We start from the raw sequence: 18,124 nt of genomic DNA, 5'->3' as shown, positions 1-18,124 counted from the left end.
GGGGAAATCTCAATCTGCTTGTTAGTTTCTGAATCCTCGTCTTCCATTAGCTTAAGTTTCCAATAAGATCTGAACATCATCTATGCGTATTTATTTTCAGCCTTTTACAGGAACCTTCAAAATTAATTTCATAGATTTGAATTGTAATATGAAAATAATTGTAAGTTTTTGTAACTTATGGGAAGTTGAGAGTTTGTTCTTGGACCATATACTTGATTATGACTTTGTTTTATTCTTCTTGGTAGTGGCTTGTTAATTATTTAGTTATTTTTGTTCTGGTCTTGAAATTTTGGACAACAGGTTTGAACTTTGATATATTTGCCATTTTTTAATTAAAAAAACAATTAAGGGTAAACTAAATTTAATTATAAATTTTTTAATTAACTAGAACTTGTCGTTTTAATTAAACTTTATATTTTTTTCTATTAAAAAATAATGGTAAACTATATTTTATATATAATTATTTTAAATAGTAAAACTGCTAAAAATATTTTCAAATATAGCAAAATGTTACTCTATCAATAATAGACCACGATAGATTGTGAAGATATCTATTAGACATTGATAGATGTCTATGTCTATCATTGATACATAATGATATTTTGCTACATTTGTAAATAAGTTGGTTTATTTTTCTTTATTAAAAAACAACGCCCATATTTTGATGGCAAATTTAATTTTTTAAATTAAATATAAAGTTCAAGGTTTGTTAGTTTAGATGAAAAATGCAAGGTCTTCATGTTTATGCTACTGAGTGTGTGTGGAGGTATATATATATTTGATTTAGTTATAAGGTTTTATCTGGTAACGTGGATGTTTTTTTTTAGTACAATAGAGGTGGAGAAATCCAAATCACAAATTTCTTGATCTCTAATACATACTGAGTCGAGTTATGCTTGCAACATTTTTATGTTTATGTTTAGCAAGTTATTAAACTTAAAAAAGTAGTTAATAATCAATATACTAAAATATCAATTTTGTTACTAATGCAAATATAATCTCAAAAGCTGGTTTGGTAGGAAATTTGAAATAGAAACTTGAAAACAGGGGAATGATTGAAAATGGAGTTGTATTCCACGTTTTTAGATAAGTTTGATGGTATACTCATAAATTATAAAACTGGTTAACCGGTTAAATATTAGGTTGACTATAATCAATTATTAATTAATTTATGAACATGTTTTGTGATTTTTTTTTTTATGTATAATTATTTTTTTACAGTATTATATCATTTACAATATATTACATCATATATATTTTAATTTTTTAAAAAGGAATAGAGTTTATAACATAGAATATTATATTTATAATAATTTTATATTTATTTAATATAATTTCATATTTTGAAATTTAAAATTCATTTCCATTGTTTGATGTTCCCATTTTTTCTACGTGCGTACACGTGTGCATGTGCGTGGAACATTTAAATGTCAAAAATTGATTCGATCATACTTAATATTGACAAACAAGATCTCCACTGACCTACAAAAAATAAGGTGTAGACTCCCAAATTTGTCCAATATCTTAATTCATCATCTTTATTTTGAATAATTTTTGTAACCTTTTACCAAATTTATAACTTGTTAGTGAAAAAATATTGTGAGTGCTAAACTATATGACTCTTGTCAAACACGATGTGTCAGCAGAAAATAAGTAACCATAAGGAATAAAAATATAATTATTAGTAGTTACTTCGGTGTAAATTTACCTACATTTGAGGGGCTAGATGTCCTAATATATCATTGAGATCCCCTAAGTATTAACATAAAATTGAGATCCTAGGCTCCTCAGAAATGTATCGTTGTCATTATCTAACCAGTTTCAACAACGCTTACTAAATAGAAGCTTATGTTACTTTTAGTATATCAACATATAGTCTATGTGACTATCGACTACACACTCTGTATATGCAGACCAAATATTCGAAAAAACAAATAACGACAACAACAAGAACAACTATGAAAGCATCTCACTTAAACCTGGAGCCAAAAACTCTTTTATTGGTTATTTTCAATCTTTATCTTACACTGAATATAAACCAACCATGCCGTATGCGTGCACACATATATAGATCGAAAACCATTTTAGGAAAGAATTTGGCAAAGGAAGGTCTGACGGAGGTGGTAAAAGGAAAAAAAAAAATACAACATAATCTTTCACTGAAAAGGTAACACAATTTCAATATTTGAGACAGCTTCACTGTAGACAAGATGCTTGACAAGAGTAAGAACATTTTTCTTGAAAAAGAAAACAAGCCAACCAATGCAATGGTAACAATTAATTTTTAAGAAAAATATAAAGGAAAATAAAAAATATGAATAACTAGTTGAAGGGATTTTGAATACCTCGAAGCAGAAGCAATTGACTGCTGTTGTGTCTCGATTTCATTTTATAGTACATCAAGCAAACAGAGTGACGGAAACATGTGATAAAAAAATAACTAAGCATGCTTCTCTTCATAAATTTAACAGAGAGGAGAAGGGATCGAGAAAAACTCACCCTTGAAGAACACCATCTTCTCGCTTCCTCTCCGCAGCAAGATCACGAACGAATCTCCTCTTGATCTCCCGAACTCGGCACCATGAACACAAAAACAAGAAGGATGGGGACATCACCACAAAATTTTCGTATTTTAACTTTGGTGAAAAGGGAGAGAAGTTTTCTTTGAGATCTTGTTGAGAGAGGAAAAAAAAAAAAAACAAACAGATGGATAGGGATGAAGAAGATGATGAAGAACCTTATCTCTCTCTCCATGTTTTCATGTACTTAAGAGGTTGAAGTGGTTGAGGGAGTTATCCAAATAACTCGCTCCCCTTCTTAATTTAAAATACAAATAATCTCAGTTATATATATATATTAGGATATTTGTTATACATAGTAGAATAAGAGAAAAAATCTAAAAATATATTACATCTTTAAAATATTTGAAAATATGGATAAGTTGACTAGTTAATATTTGATTTTTTTTTTAATTTTCAATTTCGCTCCCATTGTCTTATCTTGTTATACACAGTTTTTTAGTCTTTTTATTTTCTTTCTCTTCTTCAATTTTTTCTTCTTCCCTCCCTTTTTCATTTTTTTCATTTTATTTTCTTTCTCAATTTTTGCTTCTTCCTTTTATTTTATTTTATTATTTCTTTATTCGATTTTTGCTTCTTTCCTTTATTTTTTTTTTATTTTCTTTCATTTCCTTTTTTTCCCTTTCTTTTTCTTTCATTTCCTTTTAATTTTCTTTCATTTCTTTCTTTTTTCTTTTTTCTTTTAATTTTCTTTTCTTTCTTCGGTTTTTGCTTATTCCTTTTTATTTTTATTTTTATTTTCTTTCTTCAGTTCTTGCTTATTCATTTTTTTTATTTTTATTTTCTTCCCTTTCTCTGATTTTTGCTTCTTCCCTTATCTTTTTTTTTTTTTATTATTATTATTTTCTTTTCTTTTCTTTCTCCGATTTTTTGCTTCTTCCCTTTCTTTTTCTTTTTTTAGTTTTTCTTTCGTTTGTCCGGTTTTTTGCTTCTTTTTTTCTATTTAATTTTATTTCCTTTTTTCAGTTTTTGCTTCTTCTCTTTCTCTTATTTTTAAAATTTTTCTTTCCTTTATTTGAATTTTTTCTTCTTCCCTTTTTTTCACAAGAATTATGAGGCTGAGTTCCGTACGTAGGACTTGAAAGTACTCAATTCGTAAGTGACTTAACACCAACAAGCCAATCATCAAACTTGATTATTATAACAAATAATAAATATAAATAGCAAATGAAAGTCTATCAGTGATAGCCACTAATATTTTCTATCGTTGATAGCTTAATCTTTGATTATATTTTCGTAGTTAATAGCCACTGATAGAAATCTATCATTGATAGCCAACTTAGTGAATTTAATTAATAAAGTTGAATCTCGAACTAAAATGTAAGTGGAATGCCTAGAAGTTATCACTAATAGTATGTTTATTAGTGGTAGAAGCTATCATCGAAAAGAAAAATGACTTATAAATGTTTGGGAAGGACAAGAAAGGGACAAAAAGGTGTTCAGTGACTATGATTGATAGAAGCTATTACTGATAGCATGTTACCAGTGATAGAAGCTAATACTAATAACATGTTATCGATGATAGAAGCTACCCGATAGCACGTTATCAGTGATAGAAGCTACCACTAATAGCATGATATCAGTGAAATCATTGATAGCATCTTATTAGTGATGTTATCAGTGAAAAAAAGCTATCACTGATAACCACAATATGAGTGATGTTAGTAATATCGGTGATAAAACTTAGGTGATATCTATATATCGAGTTTCTTTCAAAGGTGATAACTAGTTATAAAATCTATCATTGATAGCCTTAAGTGTTAATATTTCAAGGTTGATTCTAATTGATGAAAGTTTATCAGTGATAACGACTGATAGCTGCTATTAGTGATAGTTATGATAAAAGATTATTAATGATAACTACTATGGTAATCAAAGTTGTTGGTCTTCTTTCAAAGTTGATCACTATTTATAAATCTATCATTAATAACCACTAATAACCTTAAGTAGTAATATTTCAATGTTGATTCTAATTGATGAAAGTGAATCAATGATAGCTCTAATAATTGATAGTAAATTAAAAGCTAATATTTTAAGATTGTATTATTTTTTCTAAAATTGAAAGTTATCGCTGATAGTAACTATCATCGATAGCAATTGATAGAAGCTATCAGCGATAGCAATTGATAGAAGCTATCAGCGATAGTAATTGATAGTAGCTATCAGTGGTTATCACTGATAGCAGCTATCAGTGATAGCTTTTAATTTGAGAAAACCGAGAAAAAGCAAACAAAATGGTGGCTAGACATAGGTTTTTTAGTCTTTTACTATTTTTTGATCTATATATGCAATTATTTTATCCTTGTACTACATATTCTATTATTTTGGGTTTGAATTCTATTTATGAAACTAGTCCTATATAAACTAACTTAATATACATAAATATTAAACTATATGTTATATCACATATAACATATAACATATAGTTTATATTATATCACATATAATAACCTATAGTTTTTACATAAATCACATTCATATAAATTAATATTTGAATCACATTCAAATAACAACCTCTCTCATCAAACTACATAGTTTTAATATGAATCATATTCACATTAATTTTAACGTATAGTTTTTTATATAAATCTCATACATATAAGAAATGCTTGAATTATATTCAACTATTTATCTCTCTCATAAAACTATATAAATTTGATATGAATCATATTCACATTAATTTAATATATAATTTTTATATGAATTTCATTCATATAGTAAATATTTAAATCATATTCAAATACTTATCGCTCTCATTAAACTAAATAATGTATCAACATACATTATGTTTTATGATATATCAACACCCATTATATTAATTGTATCTTATACAATTAATTTTCTTTAATTAATTTGAACAAATCAAATTAAACCAAAATTAATTTGATTCTCTTTAGTTCTTATTGAGCTAGCAATGTGATCTTATGGACCTATAGATTGAAACTCCAATAATACTTGACGAATTAATTAAACTCTTTAATTAGATTAATCAGGCCTTCACTAACTATCGGTCACTTCACTAAAGGTTGATAGCTGCACTCTTCGCACTATAGATATATTTGTGTCCATTAAATATATCTAATCAACAGTGTATTGACTCTTCACAAATTGCTTGTAAGTACAGTTGGGTCAGAATTACCATTTTACTTCTGTTGTTACATTTAACTCCTTAAGTACCACTAATCCCTCTAATGAACAATTAGCCATAGTCCAACTATAACTAAACCCCTCTCGGGCCAAGAGAGGGTGAGGCGCTTCATTATTCAAGTTTCGAAATCAGCTCTTAAGAGAGCAATTTATCTACTTATCCTAACAGTCGGGAAGGAGTGAATTCCTTTTTGTGTAACTGTGTTCCTTGCTCCTTAATCAAACGAATCCCCAAAATGGTAGGCATATTGAGTCTCCGAATCTGGCCACTTTCACTCTCGCTCATGTTAAAACCTCATAAAAAGAGAGTTTGACATGAAGGACTTGGGAGAAGCAAGCAAAGTTTTAGGGATTGAGATCCTAAGGAACAGAGAGGAGTCTATCTTAAGAATCAATCAGTTTAACTATTGTGAAAAGATCCTAAAAAGGTTCAACCTATGTGATGCTAAACCTGTAAGCTTGCCTATTGCTCAACACTTCAAGTTATCCTCAGCCAACCCTCCTAAAGATTCTGACCTAGAACATAAAAAATAAATGTCTATTATACCCTATAGTCAGGCAGTCGGAAGGCTAATGTATTTAATGATTTCTACCAGACCTGATCTCTCATACTCAGTTAGTCTTGTTAGTAGGTATATATCTAACCCAGGTAAGAGATACTGGGAGGCCACTAAATCGATCCTAAGATACTTAGTTTGGTTTAAAAACTCAAGACTAGTCTACCAAAAATCAGCTGAACTAAACTTAGAGCTATATGGATATATGGATGCTGACTATGCTAGTGATCTAGACAAAAGGAGGTCTCGAACAGACTATTTATTTCTTTATGGTCCTAATCTAATCAGCTGGAAAGCCACATTACAACCTATAGTAGCTTTATCTACAACAGAAGGTGAGTATATGGCATTAACTGAAGCAATTAAAGAGGCATTGTGGCTTACGGGAAAAAGACTTTGGATCAAATCAAATAGTGGTAAGACTCTACTGTGAAAACCAAAGTGCTATACATTTGTCCCGAAATCCACAATATCACACTAGAACAAAACATATTGATATCAAGTATCATTTCATCAGAGACAAAGTTGAGACAGGAGAAATAGAAATCTTAAAAGCTCACACATCAGAGAACATAACAGACATGTTGAAAAAACTAGTATCAAAACTTAAATTGATCAAATGTCTAAAACAAGTTAGTTTCGAACTTCCAGACACATGGTAAATAGAGTGGTCAGAATCAAGAAGATCCGAAGATTGCAAGTATTAGAGTCAAGGTGTAGAATTTGTAAAAATAGTGACTCAAATACCATTTCAGCTAGTTTAGTTTACATAACAAACTTTATCTTGCAACGGTCAGATGGTATGTGTTATAAATATTGTTGGGGTTGATGCCCTAAAATCTCGTGTCCTGTAGTTTGTAAACAGTTTGTACGAATGCTTGCGATGTATAATATATGATATTTTACTTCACTTCTTGATTTTGCTCAGTTGAATGTTTTATTTGTTTTACCACAAACCAATAAACCTAAAATCCCTAGTTATCTTTATGTAAGTTAAGCATGTATATGAACATATAAGTGGATCATGTCTTAAGGTATAACCAAAATGGTCTGTAGTATATGGATATAGGAGGGAAACCTTATCCTGGCAACGCTACAGATGTGGCTCGCTTTGTGGAATAATTACAAGTGTTGTAACTTATTATAGATGGTCTGATCCTGATCATTCGTGTAGGGGACATGCGAGGGGGGCGTCCTATACAAAGAGTTTGTATAAGACCTGACCACGAAGTATTAATGTCTCGTTATATAACTCCATTCATGATAGAGACTTCACTTCACTAGGATGGCCATAGGTAACATGACCTCAATCTTGAGTGAGTAGGGAACTCCTGCCATTGAGGGTGGTCCTTTGATTTGCATGGGTGTGAGTGACCAGGTCGCCGACTCAAACCTATCACTTTGGAGATTCGTCTAATTTAGGAGCTGGGAACTCAGCTACACAAGATGAAATTCACTCTTTCCCCGATGCAGGGGTAAATAGATAGATAGCTCCCTTAAGGGCTGATTCTAGGACTTGAACAATGTGGTGCCACATACCTTCTTTTGGCTCGAGAAGTGTTCACACATAGTTGGACTATGTTGTATTGTTCATTAGAGGAATCAGTGGTACTTAAGGAGTGAGATGTAACTATAGGGGCAAAACAGTAATTTGGCCCAGATGTACTTACGAGCATCTGTGAAGGGTTATCGTACTATGATTGGTTATATCCAATGGACATAGAAATATATTTGTGGTAAGAAGAGTTCAGCTGTCGGTCTTTAGTGGAATGCCTGGCAGTTAACGAATAGTGGATCTCGTGGCTAAAGAGTTTAGTCAGCTATTCATGTACCATTGGAGCTTCGAGCCATAGGTCCATAAGGTCCCTTTGGTTGCTTGGATAAAGTTGAGAATCAGTTTTGGGGTCAGTTTGAAATGTTCAAATTGACAAGAGGGAGTTCGATTATATATGATATAATTGAACTGGTTAATTATATATGATATGATTGACTAAATGTATGAAATACATTATTTTGGAGAAAATTGGATATAAATATGATTATATCAAGTAGATGAGAAAACACAACTATAGATTAAGAATATAATATGATTATATTCATTATTTAATTAATTAGGCGGTTATGTGATAATTGACCGAGTACTTCTCCGGATTCGTGCAAAAGTGGGAAGTTCGAATTCAGTTCTTGTAACTGAAGAATAAAATGAAAATTGTTTTCATTTTGCAAAACACACAAAAAATCGTTCACGGTGTGAAAGTATACGATCGCATAGTGTTGAGAGCCTATACGATAGTGCCCGTCTTCCTAAAGATCGCACACCCATGCACTAAATGATCACTTGCGATTTCTAAGCGATCGCTTACGTTTACTACATGATCGCTTAGCGCGTTGAGCAGAATTAAACGATCGCTTACCATTTGATAGATGATCGCTTAGCTAAACCTACACGATCATGTAACCCAACCTAAACGATCAAACATACCTGAGTATACGATAGTCTTCTACTATCTCCCACTTGCTTGTTCATTCTACTTGATCGCTTTTCCTCCTTCGCTCTACGAATTCCATCAAAGTCCACCCTTTGGATTCTCACTCCGAGAATACCGAGGGCTTCAAGTGGTAGTGTTATCCCCGGTTGCTGTTTATTCGTGCGCTGTTGATCGTGTAGACGACCGTGGTGCTGCTATGCGACTGCTTGCTGGACGATAAGGAGCGTGAGGAGTTCGCTTTCGCTGGACCGAGTTCAATTGAAGAAAGTTTTCAACTGATATGTTTACTCGATCTTTTGTATTTTATTTGTTAAAGCATGCTAGTAATTAGTGTTACAATGCATATATATATATTTTAGAATGTATGTGTGGTAATTCTGTCACAATGAAATCGAAAAGATCCACTTCTGCTCATGGGTACTATTGTTTAAGAGTTCCTTCAAATACCACTTATCAGAATGAAAAAAAAAGAATCATCATACTTTCTATTTTTCTGTAACAACAACTGTTGTAAGCAATCTTCAAGTGATAAAGAAAGAGAATCTTCCCGTGGACGTAGGCTTCTTAGTCGAACCACGTAACTCTGCGTGTTCTTTCTTCTTCTCTTTATCTTCTTTTTCAATCTTCATCCGTTTCTCTGCAAATCAATAAAAATATGATCTTGTAATCAAATCACAACGTTTTCATGGTATCGAGTTGCATCGAGTCACAAATTTCTCTCATCGAGTAGCATCAAGTCAAGAATTTCTCTCATTGAGTTACTTTGAGTAAAGATTAATAGTCATCGAGTAGGATCAAGTAAAAATTAATACTTGTTGAGTCCCATCGAGGAAAGAACAGAAACACATTGAGGAAAGAAAAAAAAATCCATCGAGTAATGAGTAGAAACTCATCGAGTAATGAGTATATACACATCGAGGATTTAACAGTGCTTATCGAATAAAAGAGAAAAACAGAGACAGCTTTACTCGAAGAAACAGAGCTTTCCTCAGTCATTTCTTCACCAACTCGGGATTGACCTTAATTAATTGGGCCTACACAAGACAGTATAATGCAACAAAAAATTATAGTCTAGTGCCACTTTTGTCTAAATGTTAGACAATTTTATACCAACTATATATTTTATATAACTCAGTTAGCCCACGTGATATAATTTTTTCGAACAAGCTAAAATTTTCTGTAGGATAAAAATGGTAACATTTATTCAAGTTTATGATGCACTTTGATGAAATTAAAAGTTGAGGAGAAAAAGTGATACACATTACCAAGTTGAATTAAAAACTAGGAAATTGCAGCACATATTACTCAAGTATAAAGTGAAATTTGATGAATAATTAACGGTTTGAGTATAAGTTGATACAACTTATCAAAATCAAAGTTAAAACAGATACTTTTCCGAAATTTTAAAAGTTGACAATAGTGTAGTTGATAAACCATTTGATTTTTTGGTTTTTATTTTTAGAAAATTGAACTTATCAATACTACATTTATCTATAAATTTCTTTGTTTCATTATCAATTTTCTACCGATACACAAATCAAGTCAAGTTTTGAAAAAAAAAGGTTACTTGCATAGATAGTCATCGACCCATAAATATTAGAATTGATAGAACAAGGAAAAAGTAATTGCAATATAGAAGAAAAATTGGTAAAAGACTAATAAGCCCACACCTAGCCACTGTTTTGCGTGCTTCTTCTCGATTTTCTCAAATTGAAATCTATCGTTGATAGTAGCTATTAATGGCACCATTAATAGTTGCTACCAACGACAACTTTCGATTTGAGAAATATGCTATCAGTTACCATCACTGATAGTGCTATTAATGATGCTACTATTAGTGATAGCTTTTGATTTGAGAAATGTGCTATCTCTAATAGCTTTTGTTGTTTGTTATAATTTTTTTTTTTTTAGAAATTACAGGCAACAAAATGTCTCCACCTTGTTTCATCGTTGATTTCAAAATCGTGGTTATCAATGATATCTTCTAGCATTGATAATATGCTACTAGTGACAACTTCTATCGCTGATATTTTTTTTAAAGCATGACCTCTATCATGATAACATTCTATTAGTTATCTATATCATGTTATCGATGAGAGTTTCTATCACAGATAACTTTTTCATATTCTTCCCCAAACCTTTGTTATCAGTGATAACATCTATCACTGATATCTTTCTATCAATAATAATTTTCTATTAATAATAGCTTCTATCACTGATAACAACAATTATTTATCAATATTCTTGGTGTCCTAATAACATATTATCAGCCTTAGGTCATCCCCAAATTTTCAACATTTCTTCTCTGTTCATTTCTCTCAATCAGGCTCTCTCTCCCTCCAAATAGTGTTGCCGCCAGTGGTTGAACATATTGTCTCTTCACACACACCGTCCACTGTTCATCGTCGACACTCCAACACCGTTCTGCCATTTGGTGCCTTTGCCCGTCCTGGCCTCTATTTTCTCTCTCTTCATGCATCTCTCCCTCGACCTCACATGTGTTGGGATAAGAAATTAGCGAACTAAGAGAAAATCGGAAACAAAAAAAAAAAAAATGAAGAAAGAAGGAAACCAAGACCGTATAGAAGAAAGAAGAAAGAAAAAGAAAAAGAAAAAGAAAAGATAACAAAAGAAGGGGGAAGAAAAGAAGAAAGGAAATAAGAAAGCGTGGCGACTAGGAAGAAGAAAGGGCAAATTTGTATTATATAATTTTTTTTAAACCTAATCGGTTACAATTTGTCATATATTTAATTAGTTTTAAAAAGTACTATATTATTAGATAGTTTGACTAAATTTGTTGTTTGTTACAATTTTCCAAAAAAAAAATATTTTTATTTTTAGAATTTGATAAAGAATTCAAGAACTTATTTAAGAAAATGCAAAAATTTAGTATGATATTTGGGAGGAAACAAGCATGATCTTCAAAACCAGAAAACCAATAATGAAATTGTTATCAAATAAAAACAATGCCATAGGAATTGATTGCTATAAGATGTGGTTGGGAAAATAGCTGGTTGGATAGAACATAAGGTATAAAGATTTTTTTTAGTACAATAGCACGTGAAGAGATTCAAATCATAGACCTTTTGATCGTTAACACATACTATATGTTAGTTGAGTTATGTTCGCTTTCAAGAAATTAAGTGTACATTTGACATATAACAAATTAAAAGTGTTTATTTGTCTATATACTTAGGTAAATATCAATTGCGTTCCTGACTCTATTGGATAATCATTTGGCATTTTTGGTTTTTAATTTTTAAAAATTGAGCTTACAAACACTATTCCACTTATAAGTTTCTAAATATTTATTGTTATCTATTTTCTACTAATATAATGTTTTCAAAATGTCAAGCTAAGTTTGGAAAACTAAAAAATAAAAAATAAAGAAGTTTTCAAAAATTATATTTATTTTAATAATTTAAATATAAAATGTGTTTCTTTAACCACGTGTGAAAACCATAAATGAAAAGTTATTTGGAGAAAACAAAAACAAATTTTAAAAACAAAAAGTAAAAAATGAAATCGTTATCAAACAATGTCCAAACTTTAAGAGTTGTATCATCTAAAATTGTAAATTAATAATAGTATCAATTTAAACCTTAGACTTTTATGAATCAATATAGATAACTTGTTAATGATTTGTAATTATTTTCTCTCGATTTCATTTAAAATCAGCTAACAACCTCTAAATAAAATTATTATTCTCCACAAGAGCAAAACTTCCACCAAATTAGCCCCCAAAAAAGTTATCATTTAATTCTTCCTAAATAAGTATATAAAAATAGAGAAAAAGAATTAGATGAAAACCCATTCAAATTCGATAAAAATTAAAACCACCATTATATCTATTTGGTTGTCACATTTCTCTCTATTTACATTAAATAATTGCATTTAAAGAAGTATGTCACACGTGTGAAAATTTTTGTAATAATTGGTTTTAAAACAAAATTTTAATAGTGGGCCTAACTTGATTTAGATACGAAAGTATAAAATCAAACCGTTATAATTATTAGTTTATGGTTTTAAATTATTTTATTTAATCATGAAAATCTGTCAAAAATAGCCCCGTAAAGTTTTCCCTTTCTACAACTATCAAAACTTTTTAAGAAACTCGTTTAAATAGTTTTTTTCCAGATTTTCTCGATTGAGATTGAGCCTTAAGATTAACGGAAAAATTTATCTTTTTGATCGGTAAGGAGAAAACTAAACTACCCCTATTGTCGAATCCAAATCCACAAACTTGAACATTTTTCTTACATTTTCTTCTTCGTGAAACTCTCTGAAATTCTCTCGATCTCAAATTTATTTTGCTCGGTTAATTTGATTTCTCCGCGAACAAGTTAGATATATGCTATTATTTTTTGTGATTCCTTTCAACTTTTGGGCTTAGTTAAAGTAGGGTTTAGACTTTATATGAAATGCTCACCATCCAATGCGTTAAAGTAGTATGCTTTCATTTTTTTGGGTGTGGGATTACATGTGGAGGGTTATCCTGAATTATTTGGGGGAAACAATGTTGGTTCACCTAGAAACAGGTTCAATCTCGATTAGTGTTGCATGAATCTTGACCGAGATTGGTAATGAGATTGAGGTTTTAAGGCATTATGTATTTAGTCTCGATCACATGTTCAACTAAGATTTGTATTGAGTTCATATACACAATACATGAGTACTCAATCTCGAGGCATGCCCTAGTCCGAGAGGCCTGAGTTCTAAAGTTAATTTATACACTGTTTTATGTTTCGGTGGTCGATCTCACTCTATATGAGATTGTAGTGTTTACACTTTTTTTTTGTTCAATTTCTCAGGCTGTCTCGATTAGTTTGTTTAGTTCCCATTTTTTACTTTTTTGTTTATAGACAACAATGACACCCAAAATTCGCAAAGCTCACTATTTTCCCTAGTCCGGCTGCTTGCAATTGATAATTGATGGGCCGACCATTTTGACTGTCCTCCCCCACACCAAGTAGCGCTCTACCAGATTACACTAAGCCATTTGAAGTACACACGGATGCGTCAGGGCACAATTAGTTCAAATTCTTTCAGAAGGGAATGCTTTGGAATATTCCATTCTTGTAGCAGCCACCGCTTCGGATCCTGCTCCAACACGTTACACTTATTACGCTCGATCCTGTAAAGGACTTTCTTAGAAAGAAAAGTAGCAGCTGGCAAGGAAAAGAAAGGAACTACGAATTCTCTGTCTTTGACTCACCAGTCTAGGCCAATAGCCGTTACCAGAAAACTGCTTCCTGCAGTGGGGCTCTTCCAGAGTTGTTAAGGGGGCGCAACGATGTCTATTCCTTCTGTGGCATTTTGCCTTCCAACATCGGATTCACTAGCACCGGAAATTCACCCAACAACTAGGCCACCAAGCCCACTTCGGTTAGCTACTTAGGATTCAACACACAGGGGAGATTTGTTGTTCCCATCTTGGAAAAATAATTTCGATAATTAAGGCGAAGTTAACACCCATTCAGTTATACATATTTAGGCAAACATTTTTTGGTCATTTTTGGATCCCTAGTTGGCTTTTAATGTGCCTTTATGTCATTATATTCTAATGAGGGAGTTGAACGAGAGTAGGAAAGACATGATGAACTTTAAGTTATTTGGGGAGAAGGTATATTTTGGTTGGAACAATTTGATTTAGTGATCAATTTAAGACATCGCTTTAAGCGTGTGGTGCAGGTTGATGAGTTGAGACCAATTGGCTTAGAGAATCATATTTGGATGATAGGACTGACATGAATGAGTCTGAGTTGGATAAATTGTTTCAAACATTCAAATTTGTGATGCGGTTAAGATGGTCATATTTTATTTTTTTGAGCTTGAGATGATAAGGAGGCCAAGGAAGCAACATATGAATTGGACAATGTTGGGCATCATTGTCAATTGGAAGGCTTTTGCAACTACAATTCGGACAAAATGATATCTGATAAGACGCTGAGTAGCCTAAAGGGTGCATTGAAAGGGGAAGTTGCTTCACATAAAGCCAAACCTGCAAATAACAAGACACTCAAATTGTATAGTGTGTACGGGTTTTGCATTCTCATTCTAAGTTTGTTATGTACACTTTATATTATTTACATACTATTAATATTTCCATGTAATGATTGCCTTTTTTTTTAATTGGTAGATCGGACGTATGAAAATTCCTCGTCGCTCAGTGTGTGGGTTACAAGGAGGATGTCTAGTGATGCTCATCCTATAGTGAAGTTGACCTTGTTGGGTTTTATGCCATAAAATTCGTAGATAGTAAATATTATTAATTGACCGTCATCTATAAAAAGTTATGAATGTTAGATCAATAAATGTTATTGTTTGTATTATTGCCTATTTTTTTTCATAATAACCCTAAATCCAATAAACTAAAATCTAAGGTTGTCTTATGAGTCTTGAGCTGTATGTGGAGATATACAAGGATCAATGATCAAGATACAGCCTAAAGAGTCTATAATATAGAGATAAGGCTGGGTATCTTATCCTGATAACACAATGGATACAACCCATTTTGTATTCAATGATCCAACGTGTTCGTGTAGATGACACGTGAGTGGGGGTATCCTATGCAATGAGTTTGCATAAGACTAGACCGCGAAATAGTGGCCACTAGATGTAACACCGTTGACTAGTTATGTTCCTATTTCATTAGGATGACTTAGGTGACTTAGTCTTAATCCTGAGTATATTATGAACTTCTATTCACGAGGGATTGTCTTTTGATTTGTATGAGTGAGGGTGGCCAGATCGCCGATCCAATAAGCCTATAATTTTGGGGACAAGACTGAGTGAAAAATTGGGAACATAATAATACAAGATGGAAATCAATCATTCCCACCTCAAGGATAAGTAGATGAGTGTTCCCTTAAGTGGTATTTTCACACTTGAACAAAGGACCTTACCCTCTCATTGGCCTGAGAGGGGTTTCTGTTTATTGGTTGGATCATAAACAGGTTGTTCATTAGAGAAGCACTGGTACTTAAAGAGTCAAAGGTAACCCAAGAGTAAAATGGTAATTTGATCCAGTTGGAGTTACAAACACTCGTGAAGGACTAATTTGCTAGTATTGATCTATATCCATGGACATAAAGATATGTCTGTAATGAGAAGAGTGCAGTTGTGGGTCTTTAGTAGAATGCACCCACAGTTAACGAATATTGATTAATTTGATTAATGAGTTTAGCCAATTAATTTCATATCGTTGGAGCTTTTGATCTACAGGTCCACTAGGTCCTCTCGTTAACTCACTAGAGGATACTTAAGAAGGATAATTTGAATTGTTCAAATTAATTTAAGGAAACTATATATTAACGTGATTAATATGTAATTAATTATGGATGTGATCTATAATTAAATTGAAAAATAATATTTGAATAAGATTCAAATGAATGAATTTAAGTGAATTAGATTCACAAATAGCCAATTAATAGAGAGGTTTTACACATGTACATGAGATGTATATGATAATTAAATATATATATTAAATTGGGTTTAATGTATAAATAGTTATTTAATTATTGTGCAAATTAAAAATAAATAAGTGTTATTTAATTGGGCCAATTAATTAAATAAGTGTTATTTAATTAAATGGACTAATTAATTATAAAAGTGTTATTTAATTAATTATAGAAAAGGAAAATATTAGAAAAAGAGCTTGACCCTTCTCTATATAAAGTCCTCCTTATGTCCCTTTGGAATACACATATATTCTCACCGAAGAGAAAGATTGACAATACATAACACCTTAGTGTTATTGTGCAAAATTTTCTTTAAGAGAATTCTTTCTACTCTCCAAAACCCTTTTTTCCCCTCCCTCTCCCAATAGTTAGATGCCACCTATCCCTCTGTTGAAATCCCGTTTTTTATAGTGATTTTTTTAATGTAAAATTGATTTGCGGGATGCAAGGCAGTTTAACAAAATGCTTCCACTATGGGATTCGGTCCCATCCCCCTTCAAACCCATACTCACCTGGATTAAGGCCTTTGAGACCCAAGTATTTAGATCCCAAATGGTAAGTCATAGATGAATTTGTGTTTTGGATTTAGGGTTTATAATTTATAGTTTATTAATATTATTTCATATTGATTACATGCAGGCTTAGATAAACCTAGATGTCATTCTGACACACGAGGAGATAAACTTAGTGTTCTAAATCTCATGGATCTCGTAGTTTGTAATTTGTAAATACAAATGATTCCCTATATCCACTGAACCTGACACATTATCCTCTTGTCTTCTTGTGCTTCCAAGACTAAAGACTATCCCCACAAACGAGCACTGATCCTTTAAGCATGCTTTGTCCTCAATCACATGCATCCTAGGAAAATTTTCAAGAGGTCTCCCATCACAGGATTACTTCAAGTTAAGCACGCTTAACTTTGGAGTTCCTATGATTGAGCTACCGAAAAGGAAGGTGCACCTTGTTCGTATAGGTAGTTACTTTCAATTATTTTAAGCTTTTCTTAACTATACTTTCATGTCCTCAGGATCCCTTTCATTCGAATTTGGTCTCGGTTCATTCATGTCCCCTTCCTAAACTTGGGTCATTATAATGACCCACTTTGTAAATGTTACAAGAGTTGTGAAGGAAATCTAAAACATAAATATCCAGTAAGCGGAAGCGGATTGTTCCAAATCTCATTGAGAAAGAACTCAAATAATTACAGTCTAAACGGAAACGATTATGCATCAACTATAAATTACAACATGTTTCTTATAAAAGAACAAACAAGGGATAGAGTATGCAAACCTTTAAAGAACCTTTCTTCAAATAACCCTCGATCGTTCAGCAACTTGATCAGAACATGATCTCAATGAACGACATAGCCAACAACACGAGCTGATGAATCCTCGATCACTATCGAGTCCAACTCGATCCTCGAATCTCTAACTGAATAGGAAAACCACCACAAGTATTACCTTGGTATTCTCGTTGTGAGAATCCAGGAGTTGTTGGCTCTGTGTGACTTTGGATAGAGGAAAGGAGGAGGTAGATGATCGAGTTAATGGGAGATGGATGAAGTCTATCGTATAGACTAGATACTCGATCGTTTAGTAAATGGAAGCCTATCGTATAGACTTTGCTACTCGATCATGTAGCAATGAGTAAGCGAGTGACTATCGTATAGTAAACTTGATACTCGATCGTGTAGGCTTGAGACACTATCGTTTAGTAAAACATTTTTACTCGATAGTTTTTTCTTTTTGTCAAACGACACAAAAAAATGCTCTTATGATTTTTGGAAAATAATTTTCCTTTTATCTCACAGTTACCATAACTATTACAATAACCTCTCAATCAGTTATTAAAGAAAAAGAATTAATTATCATATAATCAATATATTATAA

General features: G+C 32.0%; 1 protein-coding gene across 1 annotated transcript in view; it reads left to right on the top strand.

Annotated features, from left to right (window-relative positions):
- LOC120072045 (isopentenyl-diphosphate Delta-isomerase I) overlaps nt 1-16,194 on the top strand; it is a 19,930-nt gene extending 3,736 nt beyond the window's left edge. The window contains exons 7-8 of the mRNA XM_039024468.1: nt 7,924-7,929; nt 16,183-16,194. Coding sequence (XP_038880396.1) covers nt 7,924-7,929; nt 16,183-16,194 — 18 coding nt within the window. The remainder of the gene's footprint in view (nt 1-7,923; nt 7,930-16,182) is intronic.
- Nucleotides 16,195-18,124: the final 1,930 nt, after the last annotated feature.

Source organism: Benincasa hispida, chromosome 2 (genome assembly GCF_009727055.1).
Source record: "Benincasa hispida cultivar B227 chromosome 2, ASM972705v1, whole genome shotgun sequence".
In the NCBI taxonomy this organism is placed as follows: Eukaryota; Viridiplantae; Streptophyta; class Magnoliopsida; order Cucurbitales; family Cucurbitaceae; genus Benincasa; species Benincasa hispida.
The sequence above is the reverse complement of the archived record's forward strand: the minus strand, read 5'-3'. Positions and strand labels throughout refer to the sequence as shown.